This window comes from Podarcis muralis, chromosome 11 (genome assembly GCF_964188315.1).
Source record: "Podarcis muralis chromosome 11, rPodMur119.hap1.1, whole genome shotgun sequence".
Lineage (NCBI taxonomy): Eukaryota > Metazoa > Chordata > Lepidosauria > Squamata > Lacertidae > Podarcis > Podarcis muralis.
The window spans coordinates 50,262,473-50,290,408 of NC_135665.1; the positions used below are offsets into that span (position 1 = coordinate 50,262,473).

The 27,936-nt window shown below is 42.5% G+C and overlaps 2 protein-coding genes across 7 annotated transcripts in view; both read left to right on the plus strand.

Moving 5' to 3' along the window:
- C1QTNF3 (C1q and TNF related 3) overlaps nt 1-7,052 on the plus strand; it is a 54,290-nt gene extending 47,238 nt beyond the window's left edge. For all 6 annotated transcript variants that reach the window (XM_077936439.1, XM_077936440.1, XM_028748474.2 and 3 more), the window contains 4 exons: nt 2,105-2,259; nt 4,447-4,576; nt 5,079-5,178; nt 5,916-7,052. In XM_077936439.1, coding sequence (XP_077792565.1) covers nt 2,105-2,259; nt 4,447-4,576; nt 5,079-5,178; nt 5,916-6,075 — 545 coding nt within the window. In that variant the 3' untranslated portion in view covers nt 6,076-7,052. The remainder of the gene's footprint in view (nt 1-2,104; nt 2,260-4,446; nt 4,577-5,078; nt 5,179-5,915) is intronic.
- Nucleotides 7,053-9,113: 2,061 nt separating this feature from the next.
- Nucleotides 9,114-27,011, plus strand: AMACR (alpha-methylacyl-CoA racemase). Its single transcript, XM_028748472.2, has 5 exons — nt 9,114-9,596; nt 11,490-11,633; nt 12,944-13,104; nt 21,402-21,588; nt 25,495-27,011. Exons 1-5 carry the CDS (start codon nt 9,347-9,349, stop codon nt 25,902-25,904), a joined length of 1,152 nt encoding a protein of 383 aa, XP_028604305.2. The 5' UTR covers nt 9,114-9,346; the 3' UTR covers nt 25,905-27,011.
- The last annotated feature ends 925 nt before the right edge of the window (nt 27,012-27,936 follow it).

Here is a 27,936-nt window from a genome sequence, read left to right on the forward strand (position 1 = left end):
ATGCATGCTTGGGAAAGTGGGTCAGGAGTTTTTGTTTGCATTGTCTTGCTAACAGCCATGCAGCTCTGGCCCTAAAAGCTCAGTTTATGCAACAGCGAGTGTTTGCACAACATGCAAGTAGCAACCAGGCTGTTCTTCTGTCCCTCTCCCCCGCCAAGACCACAAGCCATTGGCAGCAGCAGTAGGTCTGACATCCTGTCCATATAGTGCAGCAGACTTTCTTTAGCTCTTTGTTGGTACTTTAGCAATAAGAATTTCCAGTAATAAAAGTATGACATAGTTGCATAAAAGTGCTTCTATAAGCAGCTTTGGATGGCAAAAAAAGAAGAAGTACAAATTGCGTGGTTCCTTTGGTATAAACCAACAGTGATGAATAGAGCTTATTATGTGAACCAGCCACCAACTTTTCATTCCATAAAAGTGTGGTATATGATTTCAGTCATAAGCACAGAAATGTCCAATGATGACATGGCATGGGATTTGGCAACCTAATAAAGGATGGTGTAATTTTTTAGATTATACAATGCATTAACTTAAAAAGCAGTACATACAATCCCTTCAATTTGGTATCTCAACATAGAAAATGGTGTGCATCTTAATGTAATTAATCATGAACTTCAAAGAACATGCAACTAAAAAGGATATGGGTTGTATCCAGTGGTGTCCCTTGCAATAGTCGAAGTTTCTTTGGTTCCGGAGAGGTCCTCATCAGTGGAAGGAAGTGATTTTCACTTATTCCTTCTCTCCATGTGCTCCCACCTCCGGCTCTAGATGAACTTTGGAAGAACATCATGGAAGGTGGTGGTGGGACTATAGTGGGAAGGGGAAATTGAGGAAAATTGTCTCCCTTCCTGTTAAGCTGATAGAAGCATCTTCCAACAACACAAGGGATACCATTTGCTACAACCCTTTATTTTCAGTTCCACATACAAGTTCTAAACATTTTCCATGTTATTTAATTTAAAGACTGTCAATTTGGTTCAAGTTGTCTCAGTACCTGATCATTACTGTAGCCCAGGGGTGAGGAACCTTTGGCTTGTGGTCCAAATTTGGTCCTCTGGGCCTCTTCATTTGACTCACAAAGTCATTTCCCTCAAAACCTCGACCTCCTGCCCCACACCTGATGCTATATGTGATATGAAGTGTGGGGTAGGTTGAAGCGCAGCAGATCCCTTCAGAAAGCAGGATTAAACTCCAGGAGCATCACCTGCACATCAGATGATGTTTGGAGTTAAATCATGGTTGGCTGCTGTTTCCCCTACCCCTGCAACTTTCACAGATATGGCCCTCTAGGTCAAAAGGATTCCCCATTCTTCCTCTAGCTATTGTTACAGCCTTTTCAGAAGCAACTGATTGATTAAATTTATCCCAGCAATTGTATCCCACATATGGGACTGATGCTGAAAATGGGAACTGTCTGAATCTCAGCAGTGTTGTTTTTTAGTCTCTCTCATGCAGACTTCTGTGGAACCATCAGGTCTCTGGAACAAGTCCAGAAAGGCCCCTGCTCCATGTTCTCTCTCTCACTATACCCAGGCTTAGGCCTATTGCGCCAATGGTGGCGAATGATGTTATCAGCCCACAGTATGCTAGGCCTTGAGGCTTACTAACATATGAGATATACGGTAGTCATGAAGATATGGTTTGTTTCCAGGGAATTCACCCATTGCCAAACAAGGAGAGCTTCCATCATTGCTGTTTTATATGTGGTCGAGAAAATGTTTACTTTCTTGGAATATCATGAGTGAAGTGATTAGGAACCTGAGGTCTTAGGTGTTGTTGGAATGGATGGCTTAAGTGGGTGTTGCTCTCATGCTTCATGCTGGTTTCTGTCGCTGCTCTACATTTCCTCCCACACAGACCCTAATAAAACACGCTCTTCCAGCCATGCAGTTTCTTCTCAGTGCCCAACCTGCTTTTCTACTTCTTAGAAATCAGAAATAGAAAATTGAACACATGAACAAGTGTCTTGAGGTGGATTACTGTTAAATCATTTGTTCTAGACAAAAGAGTAGAAAATGAAATTGGAAGGGGTGGCGCTTTTAACCAAGAAACTTTAAACCACACACACACACACACACAAAATCCCTTGATTTGTTTTAAGGAAACCATGGAAACAATGGAAATAATGGTGCACCTGGCACTGAAGGAGCAAAAGGTGACAAAGGAGACAAGGGAGACATTGGACTGAGAGGAGAGCGGGGCCACCATGGACCAAAGGGAGAAAAGGGTTACCCTGGAATCCCTCCAGAACTTCAGGTAAACTTCCTTAGAAACATCAATGGGGTTGCATCCAGAGTGGTCACTTGCCAAAACTCCAATATGGTTGGTGTATGCCAGGGGTCAGCAACCCGCGGCTCCGGAGCCTCATGTGGCTCTTTTACACCTTTGCTGCGGCTCCGGGGTGGATACTAGCGAGGGGAGGAGGCGCATTGTGCGCCCCGACACTCCCCACTGTGGCGGGCGCTGTACTGGCTGTGACATTGCATGGGGGCGGTGCGTGCGTTAGTCACGCACCATCCCGTCACCTTCCCGCCCGCCCGCTACATTGTAAGGGGCATGTACGCTGGTCACTGCATTGAAAGGGGGCATGTACGCTGGTCACTGTTTTGAAGGGGAGTGAAGAACACACACACACACAAAAAGGTAACTTGTTAATTTAACGTTTATTTCTATGAGAAGGAGTAATTCTGAGGGGTCAAACAAAGAAATAATAAAAAAGTGACAAAAAAGTTATTTTTATAATGATGAATTTTGCGGCTCCCTGTTTTTTTTCCTTCGGAAACGGGTCCAAGTGGCTCTTTTTGTCTTAAAGGTTGCAGACCCCTGGTGTATGCCTAATTTTTGAGTGGAGGCTAGTCCACAGGGTTAGGTGCCACCACCTAACAATACGTGTGAAAGGACATGAACTGGATCCATACCATTCTGTCCAGCGGCAATCTTTTCTGGAGAGTGGAAAAGGTCTCCCCAAATAGTATCCTTTCACCAATACTGACAGTCCACACTTCACTGATCATATATTTGTTTAATGAGCTGAGATATGATCTCCTCCTTTCTGAGAGAAATGATGACAACAAACCTAGAAGTTTCCAGTTAACTATAGTTTCCTAAGTTGTCAAAACCAGCAAACTCTTGTTAACACTTTGGAACAAGCCAGTAAGTCATCGTTTGAAGTTGGTTTAATATTCTGGTTTGTTTTGAATCTGTTAACCAGTTTCTTGATTCTGATAAGACAGGAAACTATAAGCAGCTGGAGAATCCTGTTGTTTTTTTCCTGGCTTGCATGAACAGACTGCGTAAATGGCCATAAGGTTTGTTCATTTCTTATCTTATTAAGCCAAAACATAACAGTCTGAAAGCAGCCATAGTAGGAACAAAAAAGGAATTCAGTTTTTAGTACCGTAATTTAGAATGGAATGTGACGAAAATGGAAAATATTGCTCTTTGTCCTTTATTTTACTTTCAACACTGCAAAAAGATTTTGCAGAATTTACTGAGCCCTCCTGTCATTCCAATAGCCAACTTAAATAATGCAGATAAATTAAATAGAATCAGTTGTATTTTGCTTAACTAATTTGTAAAAGTTAAAATTTTAGACCTTTTAGCATATTTTTCTAGTCCCCCCATAATTAATGTTAAGGTTTTATTTTAATGGTTTATGCCAAAATGCTGTCATGTAGACAAAAGCCACATTTTGTGAGGATGCTCTGCACTAAAAACATTTTTTTAAAAGTCTGCACACACACCCAAAAAAGCTGAATGCTGCAACTTTAAAAAACAAACAAACCATGCTTATTAGGTAGACTTGCACAATTTATTATGTGCTGAAGCTCTACTTCCAGGGCAGGCCAGTCTTCTACAATGTTGACTTAGAAGTCCTACATATGCTCAAGTAAGGTTGTCTAGAACTGTAGCCTTCGTCAGGCACCTACGATGCCCCCAGGCATTGCCTCTGTAATTCCTAGTCCTTAAAAATGAGAAAGTCAATTTTATGCTCAACAGATGTGTTCTGCAATTTTTCAGTTCTTGCACAAAACTGAAGAAAACTCAGGTCTTCATTTCTTCCTGCTTCTTCATAACTGTTCAGTGGCTGAGATGGCACTTGATGCAGACTGCCCCCCCCCCCGGGACCCAGTCACTACAGTGCTTTTTGTGTTAAAGTGAAATTTCAAACCAAGCTGTTTACCCTGCAGTCACGTGTCTACGTGTCTCATTTTCTGCACATGAATAGTTCTGTTCTTGCATAGACCAATGGAGACTTTTATCACTACAGTTTGCTGAGAGCTGGCCTAGGTCCTAAATGTACATTTAGGAAATTAAAGCAAATATGTCCCAAACCAAAGTTGGGAAGAAGCCCATAAAGAACGGATTGAGCCAACCATGCCTTCCAATTTGTCTTTGTCCTACTTGGTAACTACTGCTTAAACATAAGCTGTATTTGTATAGGTTGCGTTTATGGCTTCAATGGCAACCCATTTCAGTAACCAGAACAGTGGGATAATCTTCAGTAGTGTTGAAACCAACGTTGGAAATTTTTTTGACGTGATGACTGGTCGATTTGGAGCACCCGTGAATGGTAAGTATAAAGAATAGAAGATTCTATGGAAATGTCAGCCAGACTTCTTAATACTGGCTTGATTACGGCCAGAATCGTACAACCCATGGAAATTGATCTTACTGAACTAAGAGGGTCTTCTGAGTAATTATGCATAGAATTGGAATTGGCATGGGGTATGTTATTATCTGAGGAAAGAAGTAGAGCAAATGCAATTTATATATATAACAATATATTATGGATCATTGATTCACCCAATATTCCATTTTTATTTTGATTGAAGTCATTGTGGCTTCACAGAATTCAGACCATTAGGCAAGGATACAGGTTTCAGAGAGGGATTGGTATGCAAGGAATCGAAACCAATTTCTTAGTAGTTAGTACCCATGTTTTCTTGGAAGTGGACATACGCAGAAACATTTTGTATGTTACATTCTTTGCCAGGGCAGTAACTTGTGTAAGAATTGTCCCATCTGAACTATTTTGTATAAACAATTTATTAAGTTCTATGATCGTTTTTCAGGAGTGTATTTCTTCACCTTCAATATGATGAAGCATGAGGATGTGGAGGAAGTATATGTTTATTTAATGCACAATGGCAATACAGTTTTCAGCTTATACAGGTGAGTTGACTGGCATTTCTAGACTTCGTACACTTCCAAATTTTTGTCCAGTGGGATAGCACATACTTGGCTTTCAAAGTCCCACATTCAGTCAGGTTGCAGTTGATGTACAAGACCTTGGTAGGAGAGCTGAGGCCACAAAGAACAGCCAGCCATGGGCTAAATTGACAATCTAACCTGGTGTATGGCTGCCTATTTTTGAAAATGGCAGCTTTGTCCTTAAATCAGGCATCCCCAAACTCAGTCCTCCAGATATTTTGGGACTACAACTCCCATCATCCCTAGCTAACAGGACCAGTGGTCAGGGATGATGGGAAATGTAGTCCCAAAAATATCTGGAGGACTGAGTTTGGGGATACTTGCCTTAAATCAACTTGCTTATATTCTATTTGAATAAGATTGCAGCTGGAACTTTACATTACTAGGCAATTAATGCTCCTAAACACCTAACCTGCTGCTTCAGTGCTGCAAAGCAATACTAGGAAAGGGGGATTACAGATGAGCAGTGGGACTCAGCGGGATACTGGGTCCTGAACACCCCCATTAATTTTTTTTAATTTTTCTCCCACCTTTCATAAGTTCCTAGGGCATGTTACAAATGAAACAAAAGGCTTGATTAAAATAACAGAATCAGTAAAATCAATAAACTAGACTCCTATTTCCACAGTGGGGGATTGGTTCAAAATAATAATGTGCAGATAGAAAGTTGACCCCTGTTGTCTTCTCTTTATTCTTAGCTATGAATCAAAAGGTAAAACTGACTCATCAAGCAATAGCGCAGTGCTTAAACTTGCCAAGGGAGATGAAGTTTGGCTGAGGATGGGCAATGGAGCACTCCATGGGGATCATCAACGCTTTTCCACTTTTGCAGGGTTTCTTCTTTTTGAAACCAAATAGACTTAACATTTTAAGACAGATTTTGCTCTTTTCTCTCTCTATCCTTTGGAACAACATGGTAACGTACTTCAGGGCCCTTTTTGAAACCAGTATGCTGGGGTCTAAATCTATGAAGCGGTATGAGAAAGGTTAGGCCTGCTTCCTTATGGGTTTGTTGTTGGGTTTTTTTACCACACTACCTTGCTATGGCCCTGATGCCATTGAAGTCTGAAATCCTATTCCAGAATGCTATGATGATTACAGCCTTTGGCCCCAATCAATGTGGCTTCACGCTTGTATGGATCTGTTCAACATACAGGCTTGTGGGTCTACTTTCTTCTTTCAAATTGATTCAGAAGTCACTGGGAACTTCATATGTGCTTCTGAGCTCCTTCATCCGTAACAAAAAAATCAGAAGCACACCTAGTCTGTGCACAGCACCACATCCAGTAGGGAAATACAGATATGGAAGTGCATATACATAGCTGTTCCATAATAAATTTATAACAACATGACCTCTGAATTGTTAAAATTAGTTGCTAACTGGTGCATCTACTTTAGGAAGAATAATAGTTTAGAATTTTTGCCTTCTTTGTCCTTATAATTGCTCAAATCTTGATTTGTATGCTTTGGGTGATCTACAACTAAATTAAATTGAATTGTCTATAAAGTGATTTACTCATCCTGTATGAATGGTTAGGCATGTTGGCTAAATTCAAGTACTTTTACTTAATGGAGTTTGTAGAATCGAGAATATACTATTTTTTACTATGTAGGCTTGTTTAGTTTGCACGAATGAAAATCTTCATGTTTTAAAGTATATCAGCAATTTTTTCTGCATGCTTTAAAAAACAGAATCAATTTGTCATTAGTTCTTATTAAAGTATTTTGACCCTAGCTCAGTAGAATGAAACAAATTTGAATCTTTTGTCATGAATGTGTTTATTTGCTTATTTTGTAAACTGATCACTTACTAATTAAAGACCACTTTGGACAAATCTCTTGCATGCACCATTAAAATTATTTTCTCTCTCATAAGGTGGGATATAGATTTTAGGAGCTTAAGGCGACATACTGTGTTCTCCCCCAACTCATATTATCATCAGGGCAGCTTTTTGAGGTAGGTTAGGCTGAGAGATGGTGATTGAACCAAGGTCACCCAGTGGATTTCATGGCTGAGTGGGGACTTGAACCCTGGTCTTTCCCGGTCCAACACTCTAACCAGTATACCACACTGCTTTCTCAGTACACTGAAAATCGAGAAGGCCGAATGAATAACCCATATTGGATTTTTCAGAACTCTTTAGGAGTGGTTGCAAGATAGGAAGAACCAAGATTGTATTCAGAAAGATACACTCCAGCTGAGCTCTGGGAAAGAACTGAAGCACAAAAAATACATTGTCAGTGCAACGTAACCTTAAAAGAAAAGTTAATACAGTTTGTTCCATGTTACTATTACTTATATTTCTACAAGCAGGTTCTTAAAAGTGTCATGCTGTGTTCAATGGCATGATGTGAATATACACTGGCCATTCTCCTACAGGTGTATCTTTTGTTGTAGTAGTGTGAGCTTCTATAGAAACCAGGTTTTTTTTTGTTTATTTCACATGAAATGCTTCCAAGACAAAGCCGGTAATTTTGCTTAAGCTACCTTGCAGAATTTATTCCCTGTTATCACAGCTTGTTTTTCAAAATAATTTGAACAACATTTTGAATGTCAAGGAAGATGGGGAAAAGGAAGGGGGGAAATCTAACACAATTACGCCTGCTTCAAAGAAATTATATGCTTATCTGCCATCTGCAGGAGAGCACCTCCAAATAAAATAGCAATCTAATGAAGAACCAGATATGCAAATGCTCTGGTCTCTTCCTTTGATTATTCATTGTCTAGAAACATAAAAGGCAGCTTTGCCGCTGAAAACATTCTTCAGAAAACATACTGTACTATAAAGCTGGGTCTAATGCCAATACTTCAAAATATCATGGAACAATTGATTGGGCCCAATGGGCCATTGGATGAAGAGATCTAGTACGTCATCTGTTAGGCAGGGAGGCTGAGCAGCCTCAACAAAGCCCCATTGCCTCTCTGACTCACAAGGACAGCTGCTTTGGGCTTTGACTTGCAAGCCACAAGGGTGTTCCCCATTTCCACACATTTCACTGAGGTCTGGAATGTACCCACACACCCAGTAAATGGGGAGTTGCCTGTAATAACATTTCCAAGGAACACCACTCCATCCTGTCCAGTCCAGTGCATGCTTCCTCGGAAGCAAGTCCCACAGAGCTCAATGAAGCTTACCTTATTCCCTAGTAAGCTTTATTTAGGATTGCACCCTCACAGCTTGGCCCTGTGTGCGCTGGGTGGGGGACATGGGACAGGGCCTTCTCAGTGGCTGCTCCCAGATTCTGGAGAAGCTCCCTTCCTAGAGAAGCTAGACTGGCTCCTTCCTTGCTGTCCTTCTTCTGGCAAGGGAAGACTTCCTTGTTCCAACAGGTTTCGGGGAACTGGCTTTTACTGAAAGGGCTGCCGCCATGCATTTTTTATTGCAGTTCTTCATATGGTCTTAACAGATGTTATGTACCATATACAGTGGTACCTCGGGTTAAGTACCGGAGGTCCGTTCTTAACCTGAAACTGTTCTTAACCTGAAGCACCACTTTAGCTAATGGGGCCTCCTGCTGCTGCTGCTGGAGCACGATTTCTGTTCTCATCCTGAAGCAAAGTTCTTAACCCGAGGTACTATTTCTGGGTTAGCGGAGTGTGTAACCTGAAGCGTATGTAATCCGAGGTACCACTGTATAGCTTTACTTCTATCCATGCCTAATCGGTTTTTAGTGATGTTTTCCCACCTTATGTTTTTAGCTGTTCTTGTTTTTCTATGAAAGCCACCTTGATTGAGGGAAAAAAGGTGGGGCTATATAAATAAATATGTGGCAATAATAAGATCTCGCTTTACTCCATGAGGCTTTCCTCTTCAGGGTACACCCAGGGCCGCAGCTTGGCAATGCCTTTCAATCACTCTCACTTCTTTAGTGGCCTGGACTGGGCCCCACTAAAAGCACGTTTACTCTGACAGGAAGCCCCACTGGGCTGAACGGGGCTTGCTCCCTGGCAAGGCCGCCGCACAGGATCGTATCCTCGGCATGCTGCAGGCACCGGCCTGATTAACCTTCGGAACCGCCGCCGGGAGCTCAGCCCTCCGGAGGGCGAGGAGGAGGAGGCGCCAAATGCGACTCGGCTGGGGCCTGAGCTGAGGGAGAGGCTGCCTGCCTGCCTCCTTTTCTCTCGGCCATGGCGCTGCGCGGAGTGAGGGTGCTGGAAATGGCGGGCCTGGCGCCGGCGCCTCTCTGCGGCCTCATCCTGGCCGACTTCGGGGCGGAGGTGGTGCGGGTGGACCGCTCTCCCCGCGCGGCCGTGTCGTCGGACGTGCAGGGCCGCGGCAAGCGCTCCCTGGCGCTCGACCTGAAGCAGCCCCGGGGCGCCGAGACGCTGAGGCGGCTCTGCCAGAAGGCGGATGTGCTCATCGAGCCCTTCAGACCAGGTGCCGAACCGCTTGTGGGTCGCGAAGGGCCAGCGGGGAAATGTTGGGGGGCGGGGCGGTGTTGGTATCTCCCCTCGAAGTAGGGCGAAGGCTGTGGGGTGGGAGGCAGTTGCCGCTTCCTAGTAGGACGTGAAGTGTTGGTAGCGAGGTGGGGATGAGGCAGCCTCAAGAGGGTGCACCCCAAAAACTGGGTGGGCGCGGGCTGGACTCCATCTCCCAGCCGCCCCAGCTAAGCTTGGCCGACGCTCAAGGATTGTGGGAGTTGTAGTCCAGCGACAGTCTGGCGGGGCCGCAGTTACTCTTGCTTGTCGTAAGGGGGAAAAGGGCAAGCGGAGGTATTTTTGTCCTGACAGCTATTCGCAAATAGTTGTTGCCTTTTGCCTCTTTTTTCCCCCCCTCACACATATCCCCGCCTTCAGTTTGTGTGGCGACGCTTCTCTGCCTTCCCGAGGAAAAATTCCATACGTCCCCCCTAAATGCAGATGTTTATCGAGATGGCTTGTGTAGGTAAAAAACAACAAGCAGACAGAATAAATAGCTGTGTAAAGTGCGAGGTGGGCATTTTTGTACCTGTTTGCAGTTAAATACGTGGAAGGTAGTTTAAAAAAATAAAATTAAACCCATGAAAAAAGAATGTGCGCTTTTTTAAAAAAAAGTAGCAGCTCAAGTTAATTTTATTAACTGCGCCCACAGTTTGGATTTGAGATTCAGCTGCAGGATGTGTGTGGTTTTGCTCACAGGAGCAGTGTAATACCGTATTTTTCGCCCTATAGGACGCACTTTTTCCCCTCCAAAAATGAAGGGGAAATGTGTGTGCGTCCTATGGGGCGAATACAGGCTTTCGCTGAAGCCTGGAGAGCGAGAGGGGTCGGTGCGCAGCGACCCCTCTTGCTCTCCAGGCTTCAGGAAGCTCTGCGCAACCCTCCGGAGCCCGGCGCGGTTTGGCGCCGGGCTCCCGAGGGTTGCGCAGAGCTGCCTATGCTCCTGGGCTCTGTGCAGCTCTGCTCAACCCTCGGGAGCTCGGCGCCAAGCCGTGCTGGGCTCCGGAGGGTTGCCCAGAGCTGCCTGTCCTCCTGGGCTCCGTGCAGATCTGCGCAGCCCTCGGGAGCCCAGTGCCAAGCTTCGTGCAGCTCTCCGCAAGCCTGGGGAGACCGGCGCGGCTCCCTAGGTTTGCGGATAGCAGGCTGTTCTGGGGGCTGGGGTCGGGGGAAGCTCGGGCTTCCCCCGCACCAGCTCTGTGCCTGGGGGGGGGGGGAATAAAATTTTTTCTTTATTCCCCCCCCCCCAAAAAAAAACCTAGGTGCGTTATAGGGCGGTGCGTCCTATGGGGTGAAAAATATGGTACTTAGCACAGACACATTTGAACAATCACAAGCAACTACTTTCACAAATGGAAAATGTCATGGTGCATTTTCCTCCCTCCCACCCCCCATTCACAGAGGTGAATCTTCTGTGTTTGTGTTTCAGGTGTTAATTAAATACTGCATTTTTATCTGCACTGACACTTGGGTTGCTCACAGGAGTAGAGCACAGCTGGCCCACCCATAAAGCAGGGTGAGGTGACTACCTCAGGGGGCAGGATCCAAGGGGTAGTGGATCCCAATGTAGATCTTTATTCCCCACTTGTTCCTGATGTAGACTCACCTCTTCTACCCTGGTGGGGAGGAGGCAGCATTCCCAAAAATTTGAAAATAAAAATTAGCCATACAGAATATTCCATTAAAGAGAGATAAGAAAATGGAACACGCTACTCAAAAATTGTCATGTAACAATTCTGCCTTCATATTCAATATGTGTATAACTTCACACTCTGTATAATACTATTTATACATTCACATATGTTGATCTGCTTATTTTTTAAGTAGAGCTGACTTATTTTATCTTCTTGTTCAGGTGTCATGGAAAAACTTGGTCTTGGCCCAGATATCGTCCTCCAGGACAATCCCAAACTCATCTATGCTAGGCTGACGGGATTTGGACAGTTGGGAAAATATGCCAAGTTGGCAGGTCATGATATCAACTACTTGGCTGTGTCAGGTACATTGTGTGACTTACCGGTAATTTCTTTTTTAAAAAACAGCAACCTTATATTAAATAATAATTAACTCGAAAGAGATTGGTGGTTAATATAGTTAGCATTAATTAGGAGGCTGTAGGGTACAAATTTTGTTGCTCAGTCCCTGCCTCTGCCAACCTAGCAGTTCGAAAGCACGTCAAAGTGCAAGTAGATAAATAGGTACCGCTCCAGCGGGACCGTAAATGGCGTTTCTGTGCACCTCTCTGGTTCGCCAGAAGCGGCTTAGTCATGCTGGCCACATGACCTGGAAGCTGTACGCCGGCTCCCTCGGCCAATAAAGCGAGATGAGCACCGCAACCCCGGAGTCAGTCACGACTGGACCTAATGGTCAGGGGTCCCTTTACCTAGGGTACAAATGGGTGGTTGGGGTACAAATAAAATTATTATTATGCAGACGTGCTTGGTTGTAGTTCATTAATGTTCATTTTTTTGCATTTGGTCAATCATTTATTTTTATTGGGATAGTAAACCAAGGCTACAGTTCAACATCAGCCTTTAGGGTGTTTTACTTTTGTTTTGCTGGGAAGAGCATACCTATAGACTATGCTGCAGAGTCCAACTGTTTTGAGATTCACAGTAATTTCTGTGCATGTTTACTTGTGATGCTTTTATAATGTGATACTTGTGATACTTAGATATTTCTTTGAAATAATAAATGGTATATAAATTACCTAAATTAATAAATGAATGAAATGGTTGTTAACTCTTCCTGACCTGAAGATGGTTTGGGCTCCAATCCACACTTAGCTGGGAATATATCCTATTGAACACAGGGGGACTTATTCCCAAGTAAACTTTCATTGGATTGCACTGATGAACAGCAATGGTATATTTGAGTAGATTATGTGAAATACAGTAATAATGCTGTCATGGAAATAATATTTACTGAAAAAAATTCTTGAAACTTATTGATTACAAAGCAAACCATAGTCATTTATCAATCAGAGAAAATGTTTCTATATTAGGAATTCCTCAGTGGGTCTTTCAATGCAAGGGACTTAGTTATAATTCCCACCTCTTTTCAGTGAAAGGCTTATACAGATGTTTGTTGCTAAAAACCATCTTGAAGACCTGGCAAGCATTTCCCCCAGATATCTCTTTGCAAATCCTCCACCCCAGTACAATGCATTCAACAGCTTAAGAACATAATTGGAGATTGTTAGAAAACTGATGACTATACATATCTGTGTTTAGAAGACATTCATATGGCTTTCATAACTGGGGAAATTGATTTCAATATTACTTTGTGTATATCTATTATTGTATATAGGTGTTTTGTCAAAACTTGGCAGAAAAGATGAAAATCCTTATGCTCCCATCAATCTTCTGGCTGATTTTGCTGGTGGCGGTGTGATGTGTGCAATGGGCATCATCATGGCACTCTATGAACGTACAAAATCCGGCAAAGGGCAAGTCATTGATGCAAGTATGGTAAGTTAAAGAAAACAAAACAAGTTACAGACTGTTAAAGATAGGGCATGTGGAACTGTATGTACTTTAAGACCAACACATCAGTCCACAAAACCCTTTTTTGATCCAGTTCTTATTGCTCTGTTGTGTGTATAACTTGCACCCCCTTTGAACACAGCCGTCAGATTCTCTGGGTGAGATAAGCAGACCCAGATCAGCTGGATATAGGGATTTCCTTTGTTAAATCCAGCCAATTACTTGGTTATCTCTTCTCTTGATTTATCGTTGCATCAAATTATTTTAGCATCAGATTAATTCGTATTTATTCAACAGCTGGGTCTCTGCTCATGTTTTCATTACAGGTACTTCTGTGGGTAACTTAACTACAATAGTGTGCTGTGGATAGAAGCTAGCAGTTCTAATTCCATCTGAAATGCTCTTTCTGGCACCTGCTCAACATTAATCTTTGTTTGCTAATTTCTCAATGGGGCAAAGGGTATGGAAGCTTCCACAACTGTAGAGATAGTGAATAATCCCGGGTGCTGATGTTCGTATCTGCTTTAACACATTATCATATTGCATATATTTTGGCAGCTGCAAACATTTCTGTTTCTAAGCAAGCTGCCCTGCCATTAGATATGTGATCCTGAGGAGTTTGGATTTTATGTTATTTGTATTGTTGATCTTTCTTTTCTTTTGGTTTATTGCTGTATGCAGCTTTAGACAAGAATTACCCAGAACAGCAGCCTTGAAATGTTTTACATTAAATAATAAATAAACACGTCATATTATATAGCTATGGCTGGATATATGGGGTTCAGCCCTATAATTCATGCAGATGTTTTCAGGGTAGAGGAGGAAAAGAAGTAATGTGAGGAATGGCAGGCATGTTCATCTATGGACAGAGTTGGCCAATAATTATCCAAAACAGATTTTTAAAATTGGAACTCCAGTGGACCCTCCGGATACAAACTTAATTCATTCCGGGGGTCCGTCCGCACCCCAGAAATTACGTAAATAGAGGCATGCTTCTGTCCATACGCGTGGCGCGATTGAGCGCTTCTGCCCTTGTGCGCACGACGAAACCCGAAAGTATACACTTCTGGGGTTGCCTGGCCGTAAGCTGAAGATTTCGTATCCAGAGGGATATGTAAGTAGAAGTATGACTGTGCAATAATTTAATTTCAAATATTTTACATATTGAAAAGAAACAAGAAGAGTTTGGATTTGAAGAGTTTGGATTTGATATCCCGCTTTATCACTACCCGAAAGACTCTCAAAGCGGTTCACATTCTCCTTTCCCTTCCTCCCCCACAACAAACACTCTGTGAGGTGAGTGGGGCTGAGAGACTTCAGAGAAGTGTGACTGGCCCAAGGTCACCCAGCAACTGCATGTGGAGGAGCAGAGATGCGAACCTGGTTCCCCACTGCTCTTAACCACTACACCACACTGGCTCATTGTAATGTACTTGTGTGGGTGGGGAGTGTCGCGTATTCCACGCGGCGCTTTCAGCAAAGCACTAAGAGTTCCAGGTTTTTCAGTGCAGTCCTTTTTAATGTGAGCTATATACAGGCATTTACAAAAGAAACAGTCCATACAGAGTACTTACAAACGAATACTCTCCACCACAGCACCACCACACTACAGCACAACCACCACACCACTGTTAAACAGGCTTTCCTTTTTAAAACAGGTGATAGCCAATTACACTAATCACACTCCTGCTGAGTCACTCTGACCCAGCAGAGTATTGCATCATCCTGTTGAAGCCTGCAGACTTATCCAGTATCCTGCGAATCCCAACACTCCTCCTTAAGTCAAAGGCTTGAGACCCAATAATTCTCTTAAGTCTTGAAATTTAGGAGCATCCAAACATTTTGTATACAAATCTGCCACATTACATTTTGTGTTACAGTGCTGTACCTTTAACACATTTCTTTCCAAAGCATTTTTCACATTTCCGTATCTTATAGCAATATGTTTACTCTTGCTTTTAAAGTTCTGTTGGTTGGCAAGCTGTTGTGCAGCCATGTTGTCACTTAGCATAGTGATTGGCATTTCTGAAGGTATTCCAAGCTCTTTTGTTAGGCAAGCAAACCATTCTATTTGTGATACACATTCGCTTATGGCTGAGTACTCTGCTTCACAAGTACTTGTGGCAACAAATGTTTGTTTCTGGGATTTCCACTGAACCAGGGCATTTCCAATATATATGGCATAGCCAGTGGTAGACTTTCCATTTTCTCTGTCCCCCCAGCTGGCATCAGCATATGCATACACTTGCTGATCATATCCTGTATCCAGCACCAGTTTGTAATCTTTTGTGCCTTTCAGATACCTTAGGATTCTTTTAAGTGCTACCCAATCTCTCTGAGCCGGGTCTGCACTTCTTTGGCTTAACATATGCACTGCCAATGTTATGTCGGGTCTTGTCCAACAACTTAAATATAACAGAGAACCCAACAGAGAATGAAACGCTGTTGCATTCTCACATTTTTGCCCTTCTGGTTTATTTTTGTACTGGGTAGTTATGGGAGTGTCAACCTCATTTGCCCTCTCCATTCCATATGTCTTCAGTAACTTTTCGATTTTTTCCTTCTGACTCAGAGAGTAGACGCCCTCTTCATTTCTCTGAACCTCTACTCCTAAGTAATTCTGAATCTCTCCCAAATACTTTAGTTTATATTTGTTACCTAGGCTGTTTATAAACCAAGACACTTGCTTTTGTGCAGTTGTTATTAGACAGATATCATCAACATACAAAAGTAAATAACAAACACTTCCTTGCACCAATGCTGAATATAAACAGGAATCAGCCAGGCTTTGTTTGAATCCCATCTTTTTCAAAGTTGTGTCTATGCATTCATGCCATAGACGTGCACTTTGGTGTAAACCGTATAGTGCCCATTGCAGTTTTAACACCATGCTGTCTTTTTCCAGCTCATAACCTGGTATTTGCTGTAAATACACCTCGGCGTCAATAGGAGCATTTAAATATGCTGAGGCAACATCAAAATGATTAACTTTTAACCCTCTCAGACTTGCCATTGCTAAAACTGACTTTACTGTTTCAGCCTTTGCTGTTGGGGCAAACACTTCATCATAATGTATCATTTTCCTTTGTGTAAAGCCCCTTGCAACCAACCTGGCTTTCCTCTGACAACTACCATCAGCCAGCTTTTTCACTTTAAAAACCCACTTACAGCTTATGGGCTTTTTACCTTCAGGCAATTCTGTAGGTACAAAGACATTGTTGTTTAGCAGAGAGTTATACTCTGCCTGCATTGCCTTTAACCACGCCTCTTTCTCTAGAGTAGGTAACTCTTGCACTTCTTCAAAGTTTTCTGGCTCAGTTACACAAACCTGGTTTATGGTGGCTGGGAACCCATAACGGTCTGGAGGTTGACCTTTATTACTTCTTGCAGACCTCCTTGGTTCATTTATCTCACCCCCTGGGCTACCTTCAGGACTGCTTTTGGGGTGGATTGACTCTGTAGATCTACCTCCTCCTGTCCCTGTTGCACTTTCTTCTCTCCCCTGCTCCATGCTAGCAGCTGGAGAAAAATGCTCAACCTTTACCTCCTCCCTTCCAGTTTCTCTGGGAGAGCTGCCAATTCTCAGCTTTGTTTCAACTGCCTTATCAGGTATGCTCGGCAGTAAAACTTTTTCTGGCAGCAGGTTTGCATGTATCTTGGGCCAATTTCTTTGCTCATTAAAGCTGGCTGATCGACTATAACTCAAAAGATTTTTATCATCTTCAAACCTGTAGGCTTTTGTACCACTTTCATACCCAAGAAACAGCAACTGCTGTGCCCTTTTCCCACCTTTTCTTTGGTTCTTTACAGGTATGTCAACCCATGCCTTTGTCCCAAAGATTCTCAAATGTTGCAAACTGGGACTTTTGTTATAGAGAATTTTATAGGGTATGTCATCTAGTACCCTTGACCACAAGCGATTCCCAATATAATTTGCGGTCTTAATACTCTCAGCCCAGTACTTAATTGGAAGATTTGCATCTGCTAACAATGCTTTCATTTGTGTTTGCAAGACACCTCCCCTACGCTCTGCTACCCCGTTCTCCTGAGGCGTCGCCACATTGGTAAGCCTATGTTTAATCCCTTGGGAACGCAACCAGTTTCTTAGGGAGCTTGCCATAAACTCTCCTCCCCTGTCTGTCTGAATACAGCACACCTTTTCGCCAAGTTGCCTTTCTACCCTTCTTACCCAGAACTTCAAAGTTTGGGCAACGTCAGACTTTTGCTTTAATGGATAGACCCAGCCAAATCTAGAATAGTCATCCACTAGGATCAAACAGTACTTGTTGTGGGAGACACTTGGTGGAAAAGGACCAGTTACATCAGCATGAATCAACTCCAGTGGTTTTTTGGTTTCTCTCTGGCTTGCTCTTGCTACTGGGCAAGCCCTGCTTTTAACCTCCTTGCAGATATTGCAGTCTAAGTAATTATCACAACTTTTTATGTTTTTCATCCCCCCACACAACTCCAATGTTTTGTTTAGCACCTTATAGCTAGCATGAGCCAGACGCCTGTGCAGGAGATGAATACACATATCATGGGTTGGGACATTTTGCACATTCGCAACCTTAGACTCACACTGCAGTACATACATATTAGTTCTAAGGTTAGCATTTGCCAACACTGCCCCATTTTGCTTTATCTGGCACTGATCTCCCACAAAGTTTACTTCAAAGCCTGCTTTTGCCAAGTCAGGAATGCTCAGGAGATTGTTTTGCAAACTAGGCACACACAACACATTCCTGAATGTGTGTCCCAGCTGTGGGAACACAACCTCCCCCTCACAAACCACATTAGCTTTCTGGCCCGTAGCAAGACTTACATGTTTTTTGTTTGAAGCCCTAGCATCAGTTAGCAGTCCTTTTCTTTTACAAAAGGTTTGAGAAGCTCCACTGTCCAGAACCCACAGCTCTTCATTTTCTTGGCCATCTGCAGACACCCAAGCGGTAGACTCCCTCTGCTGCCTCTTGTGCTTCTGCTGTTTTTGTTGTTTTCTTGGGCAGTCCCGCAGCAGATGTCCACTGGACTTGCAGCAAAAACACCTTTTTACTTTGTTGACCACCGGCTGGTCCGCAGCAGCTCCTCCTGGCTGTTTCTCCGGCTCCCGACACCTCTGCTCTTCCCGGCTGTTGTTCCCTCTGGGATGCTCCAACAGCTGGGCTGAGGTCATCTTTCGCTCTGTACGCCTGTCCTCCTCTGCATACAACCGTCCAGTAACGTATTCCAGAGTCAGCTTATCAGTCTCTACCGACTCGAGGGAGTTGACCAGCATATCATAGCTGTCATCAAGGGAACTCAGGACTATAAAGACTTTGTCCTCTTCCCCCACAGGCCTCCCTCTTAAGGCTAGCTCCTGGAAACAGCCTGTTAGGAATTTTAGGTGGTTTACCAGGGAGTCCCCCGGTTCCTTCCGACACCGGTACAGTCTCCTGGTCAGTGTTATCAGTGAGCCAGCTGTCTCTCGCACATGGACAGCCTTGAGCGCATTCCACGCCTCACTTGCCGTCACCTTATCAGCTACGTAGACTAGCTGGCTGTCGTCCACTCCAAGGATGATCGTAGCCAAAGCTTTCTCATCCTTTTCAAGCTGGGCCTCTGCTAGTGCCAGCTTTTCATCGTCGTCCTCCCACTCCTCCTCCTCAGAGGGCTGCGGTGGATTTTCCACCACCTTCCACAGGCCCTCACGCTTGAGGAAGTGTTGCATGCGGACCGACCAGATGCTGTAGTTCGTGGCCGTCAGCTTCTCCAGCAACATGCCAGTTCTGGACTGCTCCATCCCTGCAGCTCACCTCCAGCACCCACGGCTAGATAACTGCCACCTGTACTCTTGCGCAGCGGAAGCGTGCTGGGCCCATAACCCTGTCGCGTATTCCACGCGGCGCTTTCAGCAAAGCACTAAGAGTTCCAGGTTTTTCAGTGCAGTCCTTTTTAATGTGAGCTATATACAGGCATTTACAAAAGAAACAGTCCATACAGAGTACTTACAAACGAATACTCTCCACCACAGCACCACCACACTACAGCACAACCACCACACCACTGTTAAACAGGCTTTCCTTTTTAAAACAGGTGATAGCCAATTACACTAATCACACTCCTGCTGAGTCACTCTGACCCAGCAGAGTATTGCATCATCCTGTTGAAGCCTGCAGACTTATCCAGTATCCTGCGAATCCCAACAGGGAGGGGGGAACTGAAACTATGAAGTTATTAATGAATTTCAGAATCAGAAATGTGTTTGTGAGCAACTCTGGACTGGTTGGAATGTGGGATCTGCATAAGATGATCATCAGGCGTCCTTGACAAGATTATATAGCCTCTAACAGTTCACTTCCCACATGCTTATGGCATTCTTATCGCCTAAAGAAGGCTGTTGAACATACAGTGAGCAGGAGGGGGGAGAGGGGAAAGGAAGAGCAGAAGATCCTGTTTTGCAACTTTGCTATTTCAAAATATTTCTACTCTCACCATCTTGTATTTCTGTGCTACATCACTATGGTTTTTTTTGGTAGAAATAGAGGTGTATTTTTAGCTATCAGGGTTCCACTTGTTTCATCGTCATGGTGAGAGTAAGTCACAGAATCATAGAATTGGAAGGGGTTCTTAGGGTCATCTAAACCAACCCCCTGCAATGAAATAATATCAACTAAAGCATCCGTGATAGATCCATCCAAAACTTCAGGTGAAAGAGAGTTCACCACCTTCTGAGGAAGTTTGTTCTACTGTTGAACAGCTCTTATGACCAGAAAGTTCATCCTCATATTTAGTCAGAATCTCCTTTCTTGTAACTTGAATCCATTGGTTTGGGTCCTACCCTCCAGACTGCAGAGCTTTCCAAACTGTGTGCCAGGACACGTTAGTGTGTCGGCTACAGTGTGTAGGTGTGTCACGCAAACACTCCCTGTGCTCCTCCCGAGGCTGGAATGGGGTTAGTTTAACCTCCGGTTTGCTCGTAAAACTGAATTACTGTGTCACAAAATGCTGTATGTCTAAAAAGTTTGTCACCAACATGAAAAGTTTGGAAAGCTCTGTTCCAGAGCAATAGAAAACAAGCTTGCTTCCTCTTCCATGTGACAGCCCTTTAGATTTTTGAAGTTGCCTATCATATCTTCTCTCAGTCTCCTCTTTAAACATACCCAACTCCCTCAACCATTCCTCATAAGTTGGAACACATTGCGATCTTTTAATAGATGTCCTGTTTGACCGACAACTGAGTCTGAATCTTATTGGCTGTCCAGCCGGAACCCACACTAGGGAAGTTTGGGTAGTGATGATAAAGCTTCTGGCTCCAGATGATGCTGTGGATTGTAAAACATCCAAGGCATTCTAAGAACTGGGAGAATGAAACAGGTAGCACAGAATATTCACAGGCATTCTGCTCTGAAGGAAATAAGACATCACTGTAACATAAACTTGGGCTGATTTTATTTTCTTTATTTGTAAATATCAAAACTGGACCAAATCAGCTGAAAGATAAAAACAATAAATGTACTGCTAGCATTGAAAAACAATATAATGTTAAAACAACCAAAGCTAATCTGGAAAAAACCCTCAAATAATGCCTTAAATCAGGGCTATGGAACCTTTTTGGGTTAGTGGACCAAATCATCTGGCCCCACCCCATAAACCAAATCTGATAGATGAATGGGACTACCCTCTTGTTGAAGTTCCTTGTGTAGTGCTTCCCAAGCACCGGACAGCTGGTTGTTGGGCACCTGGGAACTGTAGTGCAAGGGGCTGTCCCAGCCCTGTGCTCAGCAAAGCTCAAGAACAAGACACTGCTTTCGAAAATGTTTATTTTAAAATGTAAAATTGGAAAGTTAATAAAAATGGTGCGTGGGGGGGGGGGGGGAGAGACTCTGCTTTCTGCAGTTATAAACTACAGGGTTGGGAAACCTGTGGCTCTGCCGGTGTTGCTGGGCTCAAATTCCCACCACCCCTAGCCAGCATGGCCAACAGTCAGGAATGATGGGAGTTGTAGGCCAAGCACACTCAGAGGACCACAGGTTCCTCACCCCATCCCTGCATTGAAGCATTTGCCAAGGCCAAGGAGTTAGTGACATCCAAAGTAGGAAACATATTTTTGGACTATCTAGCAAGACTAGAATTAATATTACCAAACAGTGTGCAGCAATGTAAAAACTAATGAGAGGTTTTTTTTTCCAGCTTAGGGTGTTATTACCTCAGTCAGAATACCTAGCAGAAAAATATTTTCACTCTTACTAATATTTTTTTCCACAAAACGTTAAAATATTTTTTTTAAAAAAATGTTTGTCTTTAAGGTAGAAGGCACAGCGTACCTGAGCTCTTTTCTGTGGAAATCACAGAGCATTGGCCTTTGGAACAGATCTCGTGGGGAGAACCTCCTGGACAGTGGTGCCCCTTTTTATGAAACCTATAAGACTAAAGATGGGAAATTCATGGCTGTTGGTGCTCTTGAACCACAATTCTATAAGCAGTTCATCAGTGGTAAGTTAATCTACAAGAGGTGTGTTTTTAAAGGAGGAAGGGAGGAAGTTTTGGGGTACCATCTGTTTTGAGCAAATATGCAAAAATTAGTAGTAGTATTGTAGCACTTAAAGATGCAAAGTAATTTGAAGATTTATCTCCATTGTCTGTACAACAAATATTCCCATTTTACAGATGGAAGAACCAAGCGTTATAGCCAATGAAGTAGCTCTGTTCGCACAAGGATTTCTGTTTGTGCATCATATCTTTGCCTCCACACCCTCCCCAAATCTGCTCCGGAGAGTTGGAGGGAAATCCAGCACAGATTTTGGGGTGGGTGAGGTGATAGGAGAGGGAGGGCAAGTTCCATTGTTCCTTGTTCTAATGGAACTACTTGGAGCTTGAAAGACTTAAGATTTTCCAAAGGCCACCTAGTGACTTTATTGCAGCGCTGTTAGTTCAGCTTCAAGCCCTAGAATGTTTTTTTAAATCTGTTGAACTACTTTGGTTAAGTTTCTAGTTTTTCAGGTGAGAGCTTTATCTAGCTTTATTTCATCAGTGATTAACCTATTTGTTGCATCAGCTCAGCAAATGTTCAACCGTCCTGCAAAACCAGAATTGCTGACAGAGCAAAGTGACAAGTCATTTGCTACACTGTGCGCACAGAGAATATTTGCCAATGGGTACAACCCTTACAGTGAAGTTCTCAATTGGGTTCTATCTTCATAAAGGTCTAAGCTTTTTTTGTGAGTTTACAAGGATTGGCAGCTGAGCAGAGAATATGGACTGGGAGAAGCCCAATACGCCAAACTGAAATGAGTTCATCTGCATGCACACTCCTCTGCTTCTGAATCAGGAGAGTGTTCCAGGAAGCAAATGAAGCGGGCAAAGGGAAGGAAACAATACCAGATTTCTACTAAAGTAGGCAGTCATAGTGACTTGCTGTTGCTGTTTAGTCATTTAGTCGTGTCCGACTCTTCGTCACCCCATGGACCAGAGCACGCCAGGCACTCCTGTCTTCCACTGCCTCCCGCAGTTTGGTCAGACTCATGTTTGTAGCTTCGAGAACACTGTCCAACCATCTTGTCCTCTCTCGTCCCCTTCTCCTTGTGCCCTCCATCTTTCCCAACATCAGGGTCTTTTCCAGGGAGTCTTCTCTTCTCATGAGGTGGCCAAAGTATTGGAGCCTCAGCTTCACGATCTGTCCTTCCAGTGAGCACTCAGGGCTGATTTCCTTCAGAATGGATGCGTTTGGTCTTCTTGCAGTCCATGGGACCCTCAAGAGTCTCCTCCAGCACCATAATTCAAAAGCATCAATTCTTCGGTGATCAGCCTTCTTTATGGTCCAGCTCTCACTTCCATACATCACTACTGGGAAAACCATGGCTTTAACTATACGGACCTTTGTTGGCATAGTGACTTAGTTTGAGGATTTCTATTACAGATATTAATATCCAGCGCACCATACCATACAGATGAAAAATGCTCTTAAAAGGAAACAATGTAGATCTAATGCGAGTTCCATCTGTCACAAATTGGCATTGAGTCTTACTAAAATACACATTTTGATCTGGGGCCAGGATTACTCCAGGATGTTTGCTTTCATAACGAAAACTGATAGTTTACATCAGTATTCCAGCGTCTGGTGCCCCATTTCCTCTCTCTCCCAAGTCTAATGCTAAATTGGAATGCTTGGTCACCCCATCTCATTTGTCTTGTCCCTTTGACACTCAACTTTCATTCATCATTCCTTTTATCATGGAACTGTTTTGTATTTTTAGTCTTGAATGAGGCTGCTGTTCCTTTTAGTAACTGGGTATATTACTCAGTATAGTAGGCATAGGACAAACTTTTCCAATAATTGTTTTAATCTGAAGCCATGGGACTTGGCATAACACAATATTTTCCTTTGTAATATTTTTGGATTGCACTGAAGTGTTGAAATCTTTACAAAAAATATGAAGTTGCTGTTGTCTACAAGTTGAAGGCAAGGGTGGGAAGAGACATGATCACTAATTTTTAATTTACTTACTTAAAATGTTATGTCTCACCTTTCCATTGAAAAAAGATTTCCAATGTGGTATCAAATCAGTATAAAAGCATAGTAACATAACAATGCAATCATGGCTCCAGCAACAATAAAACAATAGCTGCTGAAGATTACATAGTCAATAACTGCATAATGGAATAATTGAATAATCGTATTTATATAGCTTCCTGTAGGGCATGTTATCCTATTCAAAGCTAATAAAATGAATTTAGAACATTAAAGCTCTCAACTTTAATATCCACATATAAAAAACTAGTGCCTTGGGTTTCAGTAATTTCCTGGGCTATAATATATATCCATGGATATCATTTCCTGTTAACGGCTTGTTTTCTGTTTGGTAAAGCAGTAAAACTGATTGGTATGGAAATGTACCCTGAAGTTTTATTATAGAGTGGGTTCCTTTTCCTTCCAGAGACCCCATACTTGCTGTTGGAGGACTGCTGCGCAAAACCTATAGCATACCCTTCTATTAACCATATAGATTGTTGCAACACCAAGCCTGAAAAATGAGAACCAATAGGGCATGCTTGAAATTTGCACAGTGGCAAAAGCCAAAATTTGAAGCTCAATAACTGCCTGCTTTCTCTAACCCTCTTCTCTTGCTGCTATAGTTCTCTCTCGGTCATATATATCTTTTAGCTATTGATGTTGTGTTCTCATTTCAGTAAGGGAAAATTCAGAATAGAATCCTAATGAATTCTCTTCTTGGGGATATTAAAAAAAAATACTGCTGCTGATTCGATACAGCTACTGTAAAACATTTCCTGTACTCTTCCAACTAGTTATGTTTGAGATAAAGAACTCCTAGGTGAAATCTACACACATATAAAAACAGCTGTGAAAATGCTTTTTAATATTTTTTTAAAAAAATACATTGAATTTTGCATAGCTCGCTGTCGCCATCTAATGTCACATATGTATATTGCACTTTACAACACATTTTAAGTGTTTTATTTGCAGCCGTATAACTGAGTCCCTAAATTGATTTGTTAACACGTTCCAAGGGTTGAATTGGAGTACGAAGGTTAAAAGAAAGTCAACAAACACTGCCAAGTTAGGGTCTCTTGCTTTGCCTTTTATCCTTGGATATAGTAGTATGTGTAGAATAGAATAAGTTGCTTTCTGCTGAGTCAAATCAATGGCCCATCTAGCTTAGCCTATTCTGTCTTGCCTGTTCTTTCTGGTAGCAGCTCTCTACTCTCTAGGGCAGGTCTTCCCAATCTTTTCCTACCTGATCCTTTTTACTGGAGTTGCTGAGTAATGAACCTAGGACCTTCTGTGTGCAGAAAAGCAGCTACATCTCTAAATAAGTGATCACACAGACAGTATCAGAATTCTTGTGGCATAAGCATTCATCGGCCAGAGTCAGATTTATCTACTGTATTATCTTGAAGCTAATAACATTGAATTTGGCCTACAAGGATTAATGACACAATTAATGAATTCATTTCTAAGATGCCACAAGGTTCTCTGTTTCTGCTGCTATAGACTCGCATGGTTACACCTTTGAAATAGCAGAGCTCATTTCTGGTGGATAGTATCTGCAGTTTCCCAGAGGAACACAGTGATATGTGGATGAACCAAGACGTTCAGGTAGACTGTGTGGCTGAAACAACCTAGTGTTCCTTCTCTGGTTCAAGACGCACTGTCAAGATAATGGTTGCTTAAGTAAATTTGCACATCGGCACATCACTGGGGATATGCGTGTTTAACTGTAAACATGAGGTGTGTAGCTATAACCTGTTTTAGACATATCCTGTAGCCATTTCTTTAACCTCTGGCCTTTATACTGTTCCTGGTTGTTAGTAATAAATGCAACTTTTGGCAAATCTCTGGGAATTAAATTGGCCCATTTTATTTTATTTTTACCTCTTCAGGTCTGGGGTTAGATGATTCTAATCTTCCTGGTCAGATGAGTTTCTCTGACTGGCCTGCAATGAAGAACATGTTTGCAGATTTATTTTCCAAGAAGACCCAAGCAGAATGGTGTGAAATCTTCAATGACATGGATGCTTGTGTGACACCAGTCTTGGCTTTTGATGCTGCTGCCTCACATCCGCACAACAAAGAACGTGGTTCTTTTCTTAAAAATGACCAGGAGGAGATAAGTCCTCGACCGGCTCCACTTCTTTCTCGGACCCCAGCTACTCCTTCTTCCAAAAGGGATCCGTTTATAGGAGAGCACACTGAAGATATCCTCCTGGACTATGGCTTTTCCAAGGAAGAAATTTCACAGCTCCATTCTCTTCAAGTAATTGAATTCAATAAGCCAAAATCCAACTTATAGTAACTTCACAAATCAAAAGAGTCCCACACACTGGCAGGTTATATTGTTATCCCAATTTGTGCAGTATTCTTAGCAGGGAGACATGTTTCAAATTATCCTTTTCATTTTCTTTTCAAGAGGATGCTTTGAACGATAGTGAAATTCACAGTATCATGCAGCTAGCTAGACTTGGAAGAAGCTCGTTTCCTCCCTTCCTGCCAATGCCCCTTGAGAGCCATACATTTAAGCTGTGAGAAATGAAGCACTAGCCAGAAAAGATGTACTCTGATCCATGTGGATCATCATGCAGTGCTGGCACTGAGAATCACACTATTGCAAATAAAGGATCTGCTTGTCCCAGTGTCCTGCAAAGTGTGTGTGTGGGGGGGGGGGTTATGTTGGTCTGTGTATTGATTGCATGAAGAAATTATTAATGCCAAATTGAGGCAGATTTTCCAGCTGTGTAAAGAATAAATAGACTTCTTTTTTTAAAAAAAACAGAACTGTGCTTCCTTAAAAATTACACCCTGAAAGTATTTTCAGAAATGCCTTAAAGGTTTTTACTCACAATGCAAGGATTAAAAATCTCCATTGCTTTATTCAGTAAGCTTATTCCAGAAAGCAGGTACTGTTATTTTCAAAGCAATGTGCCTGTGGAGTAGAGGAAAAAGAGGACATTATTCTCTCCGTACAAGAGAGCCTTGGGTGTTTAAGGGATGTGGGCATTCATCAGTTTTTACCTCCTCAAGATTTTATGCTTACATAGAATAACAAATGGAGCACATGAAAAGTAGCTTCCTTTATGTTAGCATTTGCTATAAGAATATGATAGAATTGTAATGTGGTTAAGTAATTATATTCTTATTTTAATTAATGATGCAAGTGAAGGATTGGAGTTGTGCTAATCTGGTTTTACCTCTTTGATTTTGCGTTTGCAATTTGTTGAGTCATTTTGTTGTGGGTGAATGCCAAAACAAGCATATTAAAATTAATTGAATGTTCTGTAAGTTAACTATCAGAATGTTGCAATCCTTTAGTCTCTTTTTAATATACTGTAATTATCTAAAGACAAGTGTTTTTCATAACATGTGCAAATGCCTTTTCTTACAAATAAAAATGTAAAATTAATCTCCAGCAAAGAAACTGGATTTTATTATTATTTCAGAATATGAATTGCTTGCATTTAAAGCTTGACCATTATTTCAGAAGAATTCCAAGGGTGATATCCCAGGTAAGTCATACTTGGAGCTGCTTATTTGGCTTCAGTTGGTCCACACTGACTAATATTAGGTATCTCCCACAGAAAATGAGGGGGTGGGGAGTGCCTTGAAAAACTCTTTATACTGTTTGCTGATACTGTGGTAGGTGCTGGTTCATTATGGCGGTGGCTTATGATGCCTTTTAATGATAGTTTATATAAAAATCTATGGGCTTAGATGGAATGCAGCAAGCAAAGGTGTTGTTGTTAAAAATCTATGGGCTTAGATGGAATGCAGCAAGCAAAGGTAGGGGACCCCAAACCTTAACACCCACTTGCAAACTGCTTTTCACACTGCCTTTCTGGCAATTACCAAAAAGTCACATCCTCTCCTGTCACCTTCAATGACTATTACATTACTCAGTAGTGTAGCACATTGGAAGTCTGTTTCTCTACCCATTTACTGTGGAGTAAGCCTGAGTTCATACTTCTGAGCAGTTGCACTTAGGACTGCAGTTTTGCTCTGTGGAGTGCCTACCATTACTCTGCAAAGCAAGCCACTCTTCTGCTTTATACTTCCAAGTTGCATGATGGTGGCTTGGTTAAAGCCCACAATAAGTGCTTGGTAGAGATGGGATCTGATCTCGGGTATCCCATATCCAAGACGTCCTTGTCTTGATCTTTGGTCTGCCCATCTTACTTAAGTGGTGAGTCAGCCCTCTAGCTAGAGTTCATATTACTACTGTGCTTTGTTTAGCAGTTGGCTTATTCTTATTCCTTGGTAAATGCTAAAACAGTAGTAATTAATGAAATTTTTAGAGTCTTATCAGCACAAAAGTGGAACCACAAAGCTGG

Excerpts from the sequence above, each read along its gene's own strand:
- AMACR (XM_028748472.2), top strand. The coding sequence starts at position 9,347 with ATGGCGCTGCGCGGAGTGAGGGTGCTGGAAATGGCGGGCCTGGCGCCG. Across the intron at positions 11,634-12,943 it reads CAACTACTTGGCTGTGTCAG|GTGTTTTGTCAAAACTTGGC; the intron begins GTACATTGTGTG and ends TATTGTATATAG. Across the intron at positions 13,105-21,401 it reads AAGTCATTGATGCAAGTATG|GTAGAAGGCACAGCGTACCT; the intron begins GTAAGTTAAAGA and ends TTTGTCTTTAAG.